General features: G+C 44.9%; 1 protein-coding gene across 8 annotated transcripts in view; it reads left to right on the forward strand.

The window, feature by feature from the left end:
- The window catches only part of LOC147638306 (uncharacterized), a 71,825-nt gene that overhangs the window by 23,781 nt on the left and 31,090 nt on the right, over nt 1-16,954 (forward strand). For 5 of the 8 annotated variants that reach the window (XM_086798224.1, XM_086798226.1, XM_086798225.1 and 2 more), the window contains exons 6-9: nt 1,718-1,843; nt 2,472-2,584; nt 6,444-6,546; nt 6,786-6,878. In XM_086798224.1, the coding sequence (XP_086654350.1) occupies nt 1,718-1,843; nt 2,472-2,584; nt 6,444-6,546; nt 6,786-6,878 (435 nt within the window). The remainder of the gene's footprint in view (nt 1-1,717; nt 1,844-2,471; nt 2,585-6,443; nt 6,547-6,785; nt 6,879-16,954) is intronic. The other 3 variants (XM_086798221.1, XM_086798222.1, XM_086798223.1) reach the window with 1 other exon arrangement.

A 16,954-nucleotide genomic window follows, 5' to 3' on the forward strand; every position in this document is an offset into this window, starting at 1 on the left:
GACTATCCAGAAACGGAAACGCACCACCAACGCATACATGAGAGGTGCACGCACAGGCATTGAAAGCACCGCAGCGTCACTCCGATGGCATCTACCAGAGATAGGAGATGCCACAGATGGCACTAACTCCACCACATCTTTCAAGAATCATTTAAATGGCCCTCAGCTCATCCTAGAGGACATCCTTCATCCTACATCCTTATCCTTGACCTTCCCATCTAGTCCTGTTTATTGAGTCTATTCATTGAGTGTTGTAGTCACTTGTCATTGCCACCTTTTTGTCGTCCTACTCACTGTGACCACTGTTGGGTGTGCACGGTATAGTGAAGGGCATGTAACAATGTCTTGGAGTAATGCAAGTGTTTTTTGCAGTATTCTTGTCATTCTTGTCATTGTGCTATGCTCGTATCCTAACCTGTCTATTCATGTGTGCACTGTGCTGGGAGTATTGAGGACTACGGACATACTGTCTCGAGAGAAGAACCACCACTTAAGTGTGCCGGGCAACCAACCCTGCTACACATTCCAGCACGTTTGGACAGACTTCATATACTCTCTTCGAGGGTGATGGGAGTGCCTTATTAGGATGATTCCGATAAGATGTTACAGAGGGGTGCCACACGTGGAGCCACGGCCTTTTTCTCACCATGGGCCTGGAGCAATTGTCATCATGGCATTACAAGCGCAAGTGTGGCTTTCTGCCCCCTCCCACAATGTAGATTCCCTCCTAGAGCGGACAGCCGGAGAGGCATTTTTTCTATCACACCTCCTTCAAGGGTTGTACATATCACTCCACTTGAGAGCTGCTTTGTAATCTGCTTTTTGCGAATGTTCTTTCTTTAATGACTAATAATAGAAGGATTAAATGGGGAAAAATAATTGCCTCTTGTTCCTCTTTTAGTTTCTGCGACCATGATTCTATTTCTTTGTTTGCAATAGGCATCTAAGGTTTGAGTTTACCCATCAGGAATGAGGAGCTTATTGACAGTTAGTTGGCTGATGATATTGCCGTTTTTCTAGAGGCCTTTATCTGGACACTTGTCACTTCCAGACAGTATTGGTTTTGATTTGTCTTGCAAGCAAGTGCACACATCAATGGGACAAATCCAGGGGCTTTTGGATAAGTGACTCCGACAGACATAGATGGGGCTCATATATATATAAAGAGACTTCTATTCAGTATGAATAGACCATACAAAATCACAGCTATAAGCCGGAACTACAAATCCTCATCCCAGAATGTATGGTGATCTCAACCAGTTTGGGACACAAAGATGCCAAGAGAGTCTTGTGGGGGTCGATGAGAAAAAGATCCCTTGATCCCACTCTCTCATGAAAACAGTGAGCTTTTCTTGCGTAGATCTTGAATGCTAAGAGCCTTGATCTTATGGAAAATATGTCCATTTACACAATGCTATTACTACATAACTCAGAATTAGCAGGGTAAATGCAGTAACTCTATCTTTTTCTATTGAAATCTGAGCTCTTTTTTTTACACCTTTCTTTTGGTGCATCTCTAAGGCCTTTATTACAAATCAGTACTCATAAACAAAGTTTTTTCTTGGGTGGTAAGAGTCTCACATCTCTATCTCAAATATGTGTATGATATGAAGTGTTGAACTCTTTGATTTATTTTGTTTCTTGACAAAGAATGCAAAAACAAAGTCACATCTCAAAGTTAGAGGGTGTTATTGTGTTTTTCTATGGGTTTTTGCAGGGTGGGTGGATGGATAACAGAAAAAATGGTGATGGATGCTATATACATGAGAATGGAGCAATCTTATGTGGGGAATTCATCAATGATCATGTTAACCAAATTGAAGGTGGTCCACAACTCAAAGAAGTAAGTGGTGCAACTCCCCCCCTTTTTTGCATTGCATGTTTTTTAACTCACCCCTTTTGTGGTAGGCTGGATTGCTTCTGATTATGTGATCAACAGGAACAATTTAGAGGGGATTGGAATTTTCGTAGTCACATAAAACAGACTGGAACTACAAGTCTTTAAGATCGTATAGCAATAAAATTTGGGGAAATTTTAGAAAGTAGGGAAAAATCAGAGAAAAATAGAGGAGAAAGTTGGGCTAGATCATAACTTGGAAGAAAGAGCAAGGAAATTCGGGATAAATTTAGCAGGGAAAATAAATGGGAGATCATCAAGTCGAAAGTGGAAACCGAAACATTGACTCTACAAAAATGGCATTTCTGCTTTTTGGGCTAGGAAATGGCTGTTTCCTGTTACTAGGGACTTTTGGTTCTAACTTGGGATGCCAAAGCTTAAATAGGTAATGGCTGTTTCATGGTACTTGGAACTTTGGTTCTTTCTTTGGATGCCAAGTCCACCAAGGAAGAGAAAATCTTGCATCAACTATGTTTTCTCACAATGCTATCAATTTTGTTTTCAATTTCTCAAGTTTGCATCAAACTATGACTTGTGCTCGTTTTAGAAGTGATAACAAGAAATTTTCCTGCAGCCTCTTCAATCTCTATTGGAAAATGAGGAGAACCTTGCCTTGCTAAAAGAAAGGGTATCCAATGTTCTAATGCGACACAATACAATTTTAAGAGATGTATTCTCAATGTATAGGTATTATTCCCACTCACAACTAAAGAATTTAACGTTTGTGAAAATCCTATAATTTTTTATAGCCTCCAATTACTACATGAGCATCACTTTCCAGAAAACTAATCCATGATTATCACTAATTACATCATAATCATAGTAGCTTGAAACGTTAGAAATGGAAACAAATGAAACACGTAAGAAACGTTTCTAAAATTTGGCCCAAAATAAGAAATGCTGTTTTTTAAAAAGATTTTTAATATTTTCATATAGAATTTTAGCTTAAGACCTAAACATTATAGCAACACTAAAGTAGTAAGAAGCTAAAACTTGTCATTGTCACTTAGCGGATGGAGTTGCTCAAAATTGAGGCAATTTTGAGAAACGGCTAAAAATTGGGGCTAATTCCATAATTGGGAAAAATTAGGGTTTGCAAATTGGGAGAAATTGGAGATTTCAATCTTCAGCTGAGAATGATATGGGGATGAAGAGGAAGAATAGAAGAGGAGAAGAAGATGAAGAAAGAAAGGAGAAGAAGAAAAAGAAGAAGAGGGAAGAAGAAGAGGGAAGAAGAAGAAGAAGGAACCTTGCAGAGGGTGAGGGTGATTGGTTTTCGGGCACGTGCATGGCACATAGATCCAGCACCGGCCAAGGTGGCCAGGGAGAGATTTTGGTGGTTATGGATTTGGGAGTGCCAACCACTCACGTGGTTGCAGTGGGACCCTGGAGAGTGGACGTGGCATGATCCCACAGATCGGGTGGAGACTCTGGATGCCCCTTTCTTTGCATATACAATGAGGCTCAGCCGCCGCAGGATCCAGATGTCGGAGATAGATGGCACACTGGCAACAACATCACACTGGCAGTCTCAGGGCCTATCACAGTGCTTCCTTTTAGATTTCTGGAAGAGGCTTTGGGACAGCTTTCGGCCGAGAAAGATCACTCTCTTCCTCTGGTTGACAGCACACAGGAGTCTGGTAGTGGGTACTTGGCTGGCAGTCGGAGGGCGGTCAGCAGCTTGCCCGAGGTGTGGCCACCCCCAGGAGTCTTAGCGACATTGCCTGAAGGCTCAACAGATTTGGCAGCGGATTTTCTGCATCTTTGCTATGGACAGGGCATCGACCTGGATTATCACTTGGGGTATTGTTGCTTGGGCCACTGAGGCTAGAGTGGTTAGGACTTATGAGGAGGATGGGGGAGGCCATGCCCTTCAGGTCTCCCACCATTGTATTGCAGTAGTACCAATCATAGCCCCAACTGTAGGTGTTTGGCGTCCAGGCTCATGCCAGTGCTGGGAGATTTGCAGTAGCATAGCAGCCTGGCACATCTGGCGTGCTAGATGTAGCGAGGCCATCAAGGGTACCCACACTCTGCCGGCTGAGACCATTAGGAGCATATGGCTCGACATCATTCACACCCTCCGCGGTCAGTGGGGGAAGCTGCAAGGAGGTTCTGACTGCATGCGGAAGCGGCGGGAAGCCTTCTTGAGACTTTGGTGGCCTGGCCCTTTCCTCACAGATACAGGCGGTGACCCCATTTGGCACTACAGAGACCACCTGTGTGGTTGTTTCCCCCCCCCTCCCCCTGTACGAGATAGCCTTCTCCTCATAGAGCGGCCAGCCAGAGGAGAAGCATCTCTCCCCCTTATGATCACTTGTTTCTCGCCCTTATAGGCGAGTTTGTATTTAGCCCTTCGTGGTTGTACTTAGCCCTTTGTGGCTGTTTTCTCTTTAACTAATTGAAGGATCTTTTTCCCGGAAAAAAAGAAGAAGAAGAAGAAGAAGAAGAAGCGCACGAGAGAGAGAGAGAGTGAGAGGGAGAGCTCAGAAAATGCGAGAGAGAGAGAGAGAGAGAGAGAGTGAGCAGGGGATTGAAAACGTCAAAATGTTAAAACCTTTGCTAAGGCTAAAGTCAAAATTTTTTATAAAGACCCTTGTTTTTTATGAAAGAAACGTTTCTTATTGTAAGAAATGTCCCTTATGTTTCTTTTTGAAAGAAACACGTTTCTTTGCTACTATGATCAAAAGTATCAGAAATATACCTTAGAATGAAAAACATCTTTTAATGACTGGGGGGCTCTAGCCGGGGTGGTAACATCCTGGTCTGCCGATGTGCAAGTCCAGAGTTTGAATTGTGGCATTTACATATACTAATGAACAGCTCAAAAATAAATAAATAAATCAAGTATTACAATTGTATCGGCATATCCTTGAGCACTATAAAGCCGAGCCTTTGAAATGGATAGAAACTTACCGGAACACCTAAGGTTTTATTACATGCATTCAACTCTTCCCCTTGATGATCAGCTTATGGTATGCTTATGGTATAGCCAGACAACCCATTATGTGGAATGACTTGATCTTGGATGAGTATGGTAGACCTCTCGGGGTAGCTACACATATTTAGTGGGCTGGCTGGGAGACTCTTCCCCACAGTGCTGGATTGGAAGAGGCTTAAAAGCCTCATGGAGGATTAGAGAGGGGTGCTTACACACAGCATTTGGGGGAACTAGTTAGAGGATTGTGCAGATTGATGCTGCCATACCCAACTATTGGAACACAGGGACCTTCTTGGAAGGGCTTCATCACTAGTTTGGAGCTTTTTTCAGGGCAGGTATACCTCTTCAGGTTATGGGCCTCCCCACTCCGAGGGAGGATGATGTACCAATCTTCTATATAGATGTATGGTATTTGAAGAGATGTGATGTGCACCGAAGGCCCGGTAGTGTGTCTTCTGAGAGTTGTTGGCAGAGCACGTAAGTTTTTTTATATTGATCCCGCCCCAGGATAATCGCAGATGCTTGGAGCCTTTGGTTGTATGGCGGTTGCCCTATCAGGTACTTGCATTGGGACCTCGGTGAGTGTGTGTGGACTCTGCAGGGATGCTACAAACCCAATGAAAAGCATGCCTTTCTTCGGTTATACTATCCGGAACGCCGAGCATCTTGTTCTAGGACAGATTCAGAGAGTCCCTACTCTTAGACCTCATTGGGAGGCTTATGGTATCACACCTGACATTCAGAGGACTTTTGGGAGGAGGTTGTGGCACTCTTACAGGAGGACACATATATCCTCCTTTATTTGGTTTTCTCTCTTTTAGTGCTATCTTTTGGTTGACACAATCGGGCCCACAACTCACGTATGAGGGGAACGTCATGGATCTGGTCATTATGATCAGTCCGGAAGTTGCTCGGTGGTGCCGTCTTTAGGACATGCCGGAGTCAAGATACGTCCCCCAAGCACATAGGTTGGATAGTGCATGGGAGATTATTGCAAGTATTTCAGCTTGGCACATTTGGAAGGCTAGATGCACTCAGGCCACTGCAGGCAATTCGGTTTATGAGTCATAGTGCATTTGCAGGATTTGGAGTGATATCATCCATGCCCTCATGGGCAATTAGGTCAGAATCTAGGGATGTTTGAGGGATGCAGAGAGAAAGCGTGGACAATTATAGCATCTTTTTCACTCCCACTCATCTGGGACCTTGTTGGCAGCTCAAGGTACCGGATTGGTTGAGATTTCCAGCTTTTTGGTTTGAAATCTCCCTCTTGTATATTTTTTCATACTCAATAGAAGTCTCTTTTACGGAAAAAAAGAGACGCCTATGTCATGCCCCTGATGAGATCATCAACATAAGGAACCAGTAAAACAATACAATCTCGCTCAGGATAAGAATAAATCAATGTTGGAAATATTGCTGTACTCAAAATGACCCATTGTTCATAGAGTATTTATTTCATCATTGCGGAACATCGGCCATGTTGTGTTTTAAATTTACACTACTTCTCTAGTTGAAAAAAACATAAATCACCCTTTAAATCTGAACATTGAGGTTGAGGAAAGTAGTTTTTTTCCCTTGATTTTCCATGTTTCATTGAAACAGCCATATGATGAAAAGAGAAAGGAAAGGACAAAGATCAAATGCACCATTCACCCCTCAAGCAATTCTTTTGGACCAAATTTGGCAGTTATGCTACAATGGAAATGTATGTCTGACATGGCTTTGTTAATGGAAATGTGGGTTTTAGATGGCTTGTTACACCTGCACTATTTGAAACAAGTTTTTCTAATATGGATTGAAAGACCATTGGAAATGTGTGGAAAGACACATTAAAAGTGATGATGGTATGGTTTGATTTATTTTTTTAAAAAGCATATACTTTTTGCACACTATAATTGTGTAATTTTTTTTCACACCAAGATTCTTAATAATGATATCTTGCAGATTGTACAATGTGGGCTGGGTCTAGCACAAATCGATTGGCTATTGCGGCCAACTCAAACGTCATGGGACAGCTCCTCCGAGATACATAAACCAGTAAGAATTCTTGTTCTTCTATAGACTTCTATTAGGAAAAAGAAGTCAGTACATCAAGGCTAAAGATATTATGTTCTCTATGTTATGCCTTAAAGCCACACTTTGCCCCCTCGTCTATAGTAAGCCGCCCATTCAATCTACCTTGTCAACATTACACTTGTGAATGAGTGTCACTTATTGGTGCCAACAGTGTGTGGAGTTGGATCTAATTTAGCCCTAAAAGCAGTTAGTGGTCGGCCAAACGTCAAGGCATATGGAAGCTGCATTTAACATTTTAGCAGCAGAAAATTGGAACAAAGCTACCAAAAAAGCTTGTGCATGAGGTCGCCACTTGGGGGTTTTATTTGAATCCTGAAAGGCGCTAATACAAGCTATTTAGTTTTTCGAGTATGAGTGGATAGTCCGCCCTGGCATTTGTGCTGGACTTGGCCAGCACTGACAATTAAAATGCTCTAGTGTTTTTTCTCTTTACTTCTCATTAGACAAGAGGTCAACTGCATCATCCAGCCATGTAGTCAGCCTTCCTGCCTGGCGGGCATCCACTTGGCGGACATCCACTCTTTGGTGGGCATCCTCTTTTGGCGGGACATCCACTTAGGCACACATGTCCACTTCTTGGTGGGCATCCACTTTTGGCGGAGACGTCCACTTTCACTTTTGCAGTGTCCACTTCCATCGTGCTGCCTCCATCTTTCTCACCCCATTTACAGCTACACTTTCTCACCTTCATTCACAGCAGCGGTGCTAGCGGTGCACCAACTGCCTACTTGCATCATTGTATATAGGTGACTCTGGGAGCACCGAAGGATATCATCTTTGTTAGTGGAATACTCTCTTTTTCAGAATACAGTATTGTCGTGTTCTCTCATTGTTGTGTCTTTGTGATTCTAGTTATCTGCAGGGTTAGTTCCGTATGTCGTACGACTGAAATCGTACGTACTTGCCGTACGGCACGGTACCGTACGGATTCGTACGATACCGTACGATTTTTTTTATTTTTTTATTTTTTAATTTTTTGGTGGTGGTGGTGGTGTTGTTGTTGTTGTTGTTGTTGTTGCGTGGAGCAATTTCAGTCTTCTAGAGAGCCATTCATCGCCCTTTGCAGCCTATAGGAAGCTGTTTGTCAGGAGCGTGTGCACTTGCCATTGCCATATTAGGCAAGCGATCATATTGCCTGATGAGGAGGAGGCGGCAATCTTCATGGAGCTCTATAGTGAGCTTCCATTGCCCCCTCATGATGATACCCCACTGCCTAGAGAGCCCTTGTTTGATGATGATGGCAACCTACTTAGCGAGAATGATCCCCAGAGTGTCTCGTCCACCTTCGAAGAGTCCTCTTCAGAGAACTCTCTTGATGGACACTCTAGTAGTGATCATGTTGATGATCATGCAGATGTTGGTGATGATGTAGACTTTTGATATGTTATAGCTCTCTAGGCATTGGGCATCTATCTCCTTCTAGCCCATCGATGATGTATTGTAGTATGTAGTATACTGTATCATGTATGTACGCATGTTGGCGGTCGCCCATGCCATGAGTTTTTGGCCTATCCTTTTGTAGCAATTTTGTACTCTAATGGCATGATGACATTATGTTCATGGTTCTACTATTTTGTAACTTCTTGTCTACAATTTTTAAGTTTAGGAAGTATTTTTTTTAAAAAAACGTACTAATATCGTACCGTACCTCAAAAAATTTTAAGGTACCAATTAGTACCGTATTTTATCGTACCGTACCGTATCGTACCTTTCGTACTAACTAACCATGGTTATCTGTTTGTTTGTTATGTCATGAAGTGTTAAGGATTAAGTGGCATCATGATGCAATCTGTTTATCGGGCAGCACGCTAGCATAGTGTTCCAGTGGAGTGCGTGTGCGTGCACTGGAGAAGGCAGAGTAGCTTGGTCTCCCTGGCTGAATGGCAACTCCTTTTGCATAGTGAACCCATGACACGGATGTCACAACCCAGTGTACTGGGCAGGCCAGCCTGCTACAAGTACACTAAAAATTTGGCGATCCTGCTTCGGAACTCTTGTGATAACAGGAGTTTCTTATAAGTTTGATTGTGGTACTTAGGGTTTGGTGGAACTCTTAATTTGTTAGGGTTTGTGCACTCCCAACACATAGCAAGTCTAGTGTGCATGCCCAATAGTCCAGTCCAGCGTGCATGCCCAACACATTCACGTGTTGGATCAGCTAGTCCATTAGGAGTCCATTGTTGGTTCGTTGCTACAGTAGAAAGAGGCCACACTTTAACTTTGTTCCTCCTCAGACCCCTCCTCCACCTCCACCTCCACCTCCACCTCCACCTCTACCTCTACCTCTACCTCTACCCACCCCCACACCCATGGCTAATGCACACCCCACTGCACCTGAACCCTTGGCTCCTCTGCTTGGATGGGTCAATGTGAAATTGCCAAGCTTCAAGGGCTCACCCACACAGGATGCCGATGACCTTGTGAGGCGCTTCTTGGCAATGTGCAGAAGTCGAGGTTTGGATAGAGAACCTATTTGGCGGTCTTTCCATCAACCCTAGAAAGTTCGGCTGACCGATGGTTCAGCCAATTTACTGCCACCCATTTCGCTAACTGGATGGCTCTCCGGGACATCTTGTGGAGGACATTTAGACCAAGAAACTACCAAGAGAGGGTGCTCCAAGACCTCCACACTTTGCAATTGCTTCCAGGAGAGACTGTCGATGAGCTAATGACCCGCACGACAGTGTTGGACGCCCGACTACCGGCACACCCAGGAGAGTTCATGATGCTCCAAGACCTCCACACTTTGCAATTGCTTCCAGGAGAGACTGTCGATGAGCTAATGACCCGCACGACAGTGTTGGACGCCCGACTACCGGCACACCCAGGAGAGTTCATGGTGCGCTGGTGGGTCACCCAGGCACTCCCGTGCTCCACTCAGCAAAAGATTCGAGAAGGCTTGAAATTGACCACCACCTTGGAGCAATTTGAACTGGAGAATGCAGGCCTTCTTTTTGAAGGTGATACTAGCACCAATGTGGCGACCTTGGACCTAGTGTCCAAGCTAAGGATGGAGCTGGAGACCCTCAAGTTGCAAAAACTCAGAAGGAAGAAAGCGGCCTCGCACAGCTCAAAAGGGAGATTGAAGAACTGAAGGCCCAACGAGAGGTCAAGAAGGCAGTTTGGTGCGCTATCTCTCAGGTAGCTGGCCACACCCCACAGGATGCCCAAGAAGGAAATATTGCAGCTTCAACCCATTCAAGTGTAACTTCTTGGTAAATTATTAGGTCACATCATCTCTGCCCAAGGTTTGGCACCAGATCCTGAAAAGATAATAGCTATCCTTAGGCTTCCACCCACTATTGGGCACTGATGACGTTAGTGGGGATGTCGTAGTATCCAGTCCATACTACACATGAAGATGGCATGGAAGAAGCTCCAAATGGCATGGAAGAAGCTCCACCAGAGGAGGAGCATGAGGATGAGCTTCAGGAGGATAAGGCTATTTCTATAGCATAGAAGAGTCTTGAGGAGTCAAGACTCAGGACTCTAGAGTCTAGACTCTAGAGAGCAGCTTCCTCTAGAGTCTAGACTCTAGAGAGTAGCTTCCATTTGCATTTGATTTTACATTTTTTTTCTGTGCGTATTGATCCTAGATCACCGATGGTTAAGCAGGGCTAATAACACGAATTTGGTATTATAATTTCTGGTTTTTTTGGGTTGCCTTAACCACGGAAGTAATATCATATTTTGGAACCATACAAACTGATTTCTGTTTTTATTGGCAAGTTGAGGCTTATCCTCAAAAGCTTATTGTGGAACACCACTTATGGTTGGGTATTACGATGATAACCGGCAAATGGCTTGCATACGGGTCTGCATGGTTGTGGCTAACACACTCGGCAGATCTTGAAAATTTTATCAGAACTCAAAGAAATCGTTACAATAATGTATAATCTCAGAATTTGACCCTCCGGTCTGTTAAAAATTGAATGGTTATTTAGGATAGCTGTGAGGATTGCATGGTGGCTGCCACTACAATGCATTTCATAGGACTAGTGCGAAGTGATTATGTCTTTTTACACACATGCAGTTTTTTGAAAGTCTCCTAGGACTAGTCTAATTGGATGAACAATACTTGGACTGTTATGATATTGTCTAGGGACTATCCTCTGAAATACCCAAATACTTACATCTTGATAGGATGTTGCCCTAACATTATTAGTGTTATTCATTGATTCTTTCTAGGAATACTCAGATGATAATCATCTTTCATAGGATACAATATTGTACCTCTCTAACTGAGATCACTTGGTGGCATCTGCCACATGGTAGATTATCCCCTTACTTCGGGATAATACTATATTCTAGATATAATATATATCAAAGGCAATGATCCCATCACTCCATAAAACCATAGCCTATTTTGGGTGACATCTATAACATGTAATAGGTCCTTTGACACCTGCAAGACACATACGGGCTAACTCTTTGTTCGTCTGTTTGAATGGATGCATGTAATAGGATCTATTCGATCAAAATATTTGCGTGGTTTATGCTCTACAACTACAAGATCCTTTTTCACTTAATGGAGTCACTGGCTCCTTGTACTTGTAACATGATTATTGTATACAAATCTAGTGTTGTATAATCATGTTAATGTTTTTACTAGTCAAGTTGGATATTGTTCTTGGGGTTTCTCTGACTGCTGAGGTAGAAGACTGCAAACACACACACGTGGAAAGGGGTTCTACGCTAGGAGGGTTGGCTTGGCCTCTAGCATTGTTGCCGAAGGAGTACCAAGGTTGGCTACCATAGGGAAGAGTGGAAGGGGATCCCTAGGTGGTACGTAATTGAACCTCTTCGGACTATAACAGCGTAATGAGAGGACTCTTGGATGGGTTGACCTGACTACCACGGGATCGTGTATTGGGCATACAGAGGACACATAGATAAGTGTGAGATATTAGGAATCCAAGTTTCGAGAGTCCCACATGGCATGCCAGATTTTAGTGTGGATGCGTGCACCTCTCATGTATCCGTTGGTGCACCTCTCATGTATCCGTTGGTGGTGCGCCTTTGTTTCTGGATTTAGTCCACCAAATTCTTTGGGATGGTTGTTGTAGGGTTGATCCACTGTGCAAGTGTGACGGTGTTACGGTGCGGCAGTGTGACGCCTTGAGATGGTCCGGTCCAATACAGTGTGGGTACCCTTGGTGGCTACAAAAAGAAGAGACCTGAAAAAATCTTTGGCAATGGCTCGAACCTGAGGGGGACTTGAAACAATAGATCCATCCTGGCCATGTGAGTTGCGGATACCATCCCTCTACTTGTGTGGCCTTGTGATCTCAAAGAAATTGCCAATGACCTTGTCTCGAGCCTGTGTCCACAAGGAAGCTCGAGCATGATATCTATACTCCATCCTCCTCTCCTCGATGGAACTCAGCTTTGCCCGGGCCTCAATCCACGGGCTCTCTGGGACATTCTCTTGGAGATGTTGTAGGGAGGCCATGCTTCGACAGATACTCCTCTCTTGCTATTTGAACTTTGTGAGTGTGCACTGTGCCGCCTCCTGTATCAAACCGGTGATCTCTCCAAGTCCTGCATCCAGGGCCCCTATGGCTGAACCGACGTGAAAATCAAGACTTTCCCAAATCTCCTCAATCGTGCTACAGTTCTCGGAATTGTGAATGTTCACTAAGGGATACGGGTGCTCGAGTGTCTGTCCTGCCTCCATGGGTCCTCCAAGAAAAGAATGACGGGGGTATGATCTGAGAAAGAAGTGCCTGCAAGAATGCCAACCATGCTGCCTCGTCCACAAGCCCACTCATCAATGTAAAAATGGTCCAGTCTGGAGAGGTTGGGGCTTTTACCTCTCTTCTAATCTCGAAAATCTTAGACTCTGTGGGCTGCGCCCAAACTTTGGTTAGTGCCTTGGATCTTGTCCCGGCAGAGCCAAAATCAGCTCCTCCCAAGCTGAGTACTCCCCGTGTTTGAAATGTTGTCCATGCCTCCTCCGGAAGGGGTAGAAGATCTAAGAGGTATATTGACATCTCGGGAAGAGGATTATGAAGAGTTAACGGTCTCTAGAAAGGGGGGAGTGGCGCCGGGTCCCAAGACGTCCCATCACCATCCGGGGGCTGCTGAGATAAATGCTCAAAACGGTTCTCTAACATAATCTATCCTTTTGGGATCGGCCAAGATGGCGTGCCTGATGGGGCCACTATTCCTTGGAGGCGTGGCGGTGGGCGACATGCCACTTGGCTACCCTAGAATCATTAGGGGCCGCGGCCTAGTGCTCTGGATCCTAAGGGCCCTGATGAGGAGCTATGCTAGGACCAGGGGGACGGATTGTTGTGGCGCTTGCTTGGACTGACGAGTGGGGGCATGCTCTAGCAAGATGGCCCATCTTACGGCAAATGAAGCACTATCCAGGGAGGCTCCTTGGAAGTTGGATCTCCTTCGAGGTATGGAAGAGAAATGATATGAGAAACGACTTCAGAGATGATGCAAAGAGAGGGAATCCTTGCCGTTTGAGCTAGAACCGAAACGGCGATGGGGGGGGGGGGGTGTCCATCATTCTCCCGTTAACTCTACCAATATTGCGAGGCGGCGTTTGGTACGCGCCTCGAAAGACTCGTATTTTTTAGAGATGTTAGGGGCGTGTTAGAGGCGTCTGTTTTATATATATATATATATATATATATATATATATATATATATATATATATATATATATATATATATATATATATATATATAGTGATAGATATATATAATATATGTAGTGAAAGTTGAGAGAGAGAGAGAGAGAGAGAGAAACTGGAGTGTGTATGTATGAGCCTTGAGGGAGGGAGAGAGGGTGTGTATGAGAGGGAGAGAGAGTGTGTGTGTGAAAGAAAGAAAGCTGTATTAAACGTCTGCAAAAGGCCAAAATGACCTATGAGACCAAAATAGTCCATCATCATCATCTGGATACATCATCTGGATACATCATCAAGATTCAAGGGTACAAAGTAAAATGAAATGAACCGGTAGAGTATAGAGAGAGCTCCAAAAGTGGGTATAAAAAACGTCATCATCCTAGTGTGTTTGAAGTTTGAACTTTGAACTTTGGGTCTTGAGAAAGGCTTAAGGGAGGGAGGGAGAGAGAGTGTGTGTGTGAGAGGGGTTGCCTTGGGCCCATAAAGCCCCCGTCTAAAGGCTCAAACCAGCCAAAAATAAAAATAAAAAAATTTGGTGGACGCCTCGATCAGGCAGTCGTACGCCTCGAACGCCTCTAACCGTTAGAGGCGCACCTCGTAACAACTATGCCTCTCACCGTGTGCACCGTCAGTCGCCTCTTTGCCACCCCCCTTTCCTACGGTTCTCTCCAGCCCCTCCCTCGTCTCAATTGCCCCTCTTCTCTTTGTGCAAGTGTTTTGGTCCCCGCGTTGTTCTTCATCGGCAAGAGTAGGCACTTTTGGTCTTCACCCTATAAGAGGACTCCATGGCAGCCGCTCTGTCATCCATGGCCGAGGCCGTCGTCCCTTGCCCACTTTTTTCCAAAGTTGACCTCAAGCTCCTCACATTGATAGTTGCCTCCCTAGAGGCCTCCACCTTAGTTTGCAAGATTGTGGGTAGCCGCTTGGCACTTAGGGATATTCTGCACACTGGCCTCATTGGTGAGCCGGGAAAGATTGATGATATTCATGCTCTTGGACATGGATACTACCAGGTGGAGTTTGATTCAACTACTACAACATCGGATCGAGTCATGCGACCGAGCCCCGTCACAATGCAAACGGCCTAGGCCTCCTTTGTGAGGTGGTAGAATGGCTTTGACCTAGCATCCAACCCCCTAGCTTCCCAGTTACAATTTTCTTTCTTGGTCTTAGGAAGGAGTATCTTCCCCAACCTTGGCGAGAGGGGGCGAAGAACAGAAGGAGGCGGCTCTAAAGGGGCATACAAGCGGAGGGTCAAGTGAATGGGGAGGCAGCAAGGCAAAGGTGGGAGGATAATGGAGAAGGTGGGTGGGGTGCGCACAAGAAGATGAAGACGGGGGGTACTGCAAAGGAAGAGGGCGGCAATAGGGGACAAGGGTGTAGGAGAAGGCGAGAGCGCATAGGGCCGGGGCCGGCAACGCAAGGGCTGGGGGCAGCAATAGGAGGCAAGGGTGAGGAGACCATGTGAGAGGTTTTCTGAGCCCAATGGAATCATGACACGAAGAAGCCTAGGGAAGGAGAAGGCAAATTGTAGAAAAATGATGTGAGCATATGCTAGTCTAGAATGTGGGGCCTACAAAAAGTGTCGGCCAAGGTAGTATGAAAGCAATGTGACCAGCAAATAGAAAGGCCATATACTTACTAAAAGGGAACTGTGCATGAAGATACGAAGATGCACATGGAGTTTGACGGCAAGAAGTGGCAGTTTCTTGTTAGGAAGGTAGGAAGAGTAGTGTTTTTGGGTTTCATCTATGAAAGGGGCTTTTCGCAGGAGATCGAGGAATAGAGGAAAGCTTTGGGAGAATCCATTTGAGAGGACGACGTGAGAGCGCACAGAGAGGAGAGAAGCAAGTTTGGGCAAGACTTGAGCAAAGGGAGTGCTTGAGAGTCAGGAGATCATTTGAAGGTTGCAGAGGCAAGCCTAGGGTCCATGTTTGCACCTCTGTTGGAACTTGGTGCTACTCAAGTCTTTGTTCAACTGTTGATTTCTGTTTGAAGAAGAAGAGCTGTAGAGGTGGCTGCAGAGTCCATCAAGCAAGCTTGGAGCTGTGGAGGTTCTCTCCGTTCTCTTGTTTCTCACTTTTGTTTGAGCGCAGGGTCTCAGGGTTGTTGAGAGTAGTTTGGTTTTATCTACATGCAGAAGACAGTGTGTTTGGGCTTGAATCCTTTGTAAATGGATGATAAAGTTTTGTGATTTGGTGTTTTAGTTGGGGTGAATATGTTGTTTTGATTGAAATTGTTGAGGAAAATCAATTGTGAGTGAAAATCTGAAGTCTACTCAATCAAGGGCTGAATCAAGTGGTGTCAGCTGAAAGGTAGTAGTGTCAGACATGGTCAGTTGAACATCAAGATTAGTCAGCTGACCAACAGGATCAGTCAGTTGAAGGTGTAGAAGGGTAAAACTAGCCTTTTTGGATTGAGAGGAAGCTGTTTGAGTCAAGTCTGACAATTAGAGGTCTGTCAGGGCCTGTTAGAAGTCATCTCCTGTCTATTTGTATACACCAGGGCCTCTGTTGTGGGTGTGCCCGCCCGTATATCATTTTTCCACACTCCCCGTATTTTTTCCCTATTCTTCCCATTTATTCCTAGTGGTGGGAGGGTTGCCAGGTGATGCCAGGAGCACCCCAATGCTAGCCGACTGGACTTTCTTCAGGCGTGGGCATCTGGGCTGCTGGCCGACTGCTCTTGCACCAGTCGTGGGCATCAGGCTGCTGGCCGACTGCTATTTTATCAGTCGTGGGGTTTTTCTCAGTCGTGGGCACTATCTATAGCTGGCCGACTGCCCTCATGGAGTTGTATATATTGCCCCTCAGCCCCCACCACTTCCTCATTCAGCTTTTCGGGATCTTGTGTATAGAGAAGAGTTTACACACCTATCTCTCTGTGTTTCTTGTGCTGATTATTTTCTGCAGTCTACTTGCTCTTGTCTACCCAAGTTTGGTTGTCATTTCTGCTGCATATTCTGACAGGGCCAGTCATACATTTTTTTTTTCCTTTTTTTTTTTTAGAAAGGAGACTTCTATTAAGTATGAAAAAATTTTACAAAATGGAGATGTCACACCAAGAAAGGTGGAGATCTCAACCAATCAGGAGCCCTGTGCTGCCAATAGGGTCCCGAATGAGAGGACGTGAAAAAGATACCAATGTCCCACTCTCTCATAACCTGGCCGCGCTTCCTCTCCGCAGCCCTCGAAGATCCCTGGATTCTGGCCCAGGTAGCCATGATGGTGTGAATAATATCACTCCAAATCCTGCAAAGACACTGAGAAACAAAAACGGGAGTACCCTCAATAGCCTCGGTGCATCTAGCCTTCCAGATATTTGTCAAATCCCCACGGATCCCCTCGTGATCGATCTTGGTTTGAAACTCGAATCTTGCAAACAAACGAACAA

The sequence above is a fragment of the Cibotium barometz genome, chromosome 5, assembly GCF_041138505.1.
Source record: "Cibotium barometz isolate CiBa-2024 chromosome 5, ASM4113850v1, whole genome shotgun sequence".
Classification (NCBI taxonomy): Eukaryota; Viridiplantae; Streptophyta; class Polypodiopsida; order Cyatheales; family Cibotiaceae; genus Cibotium; species Cibotium barometz.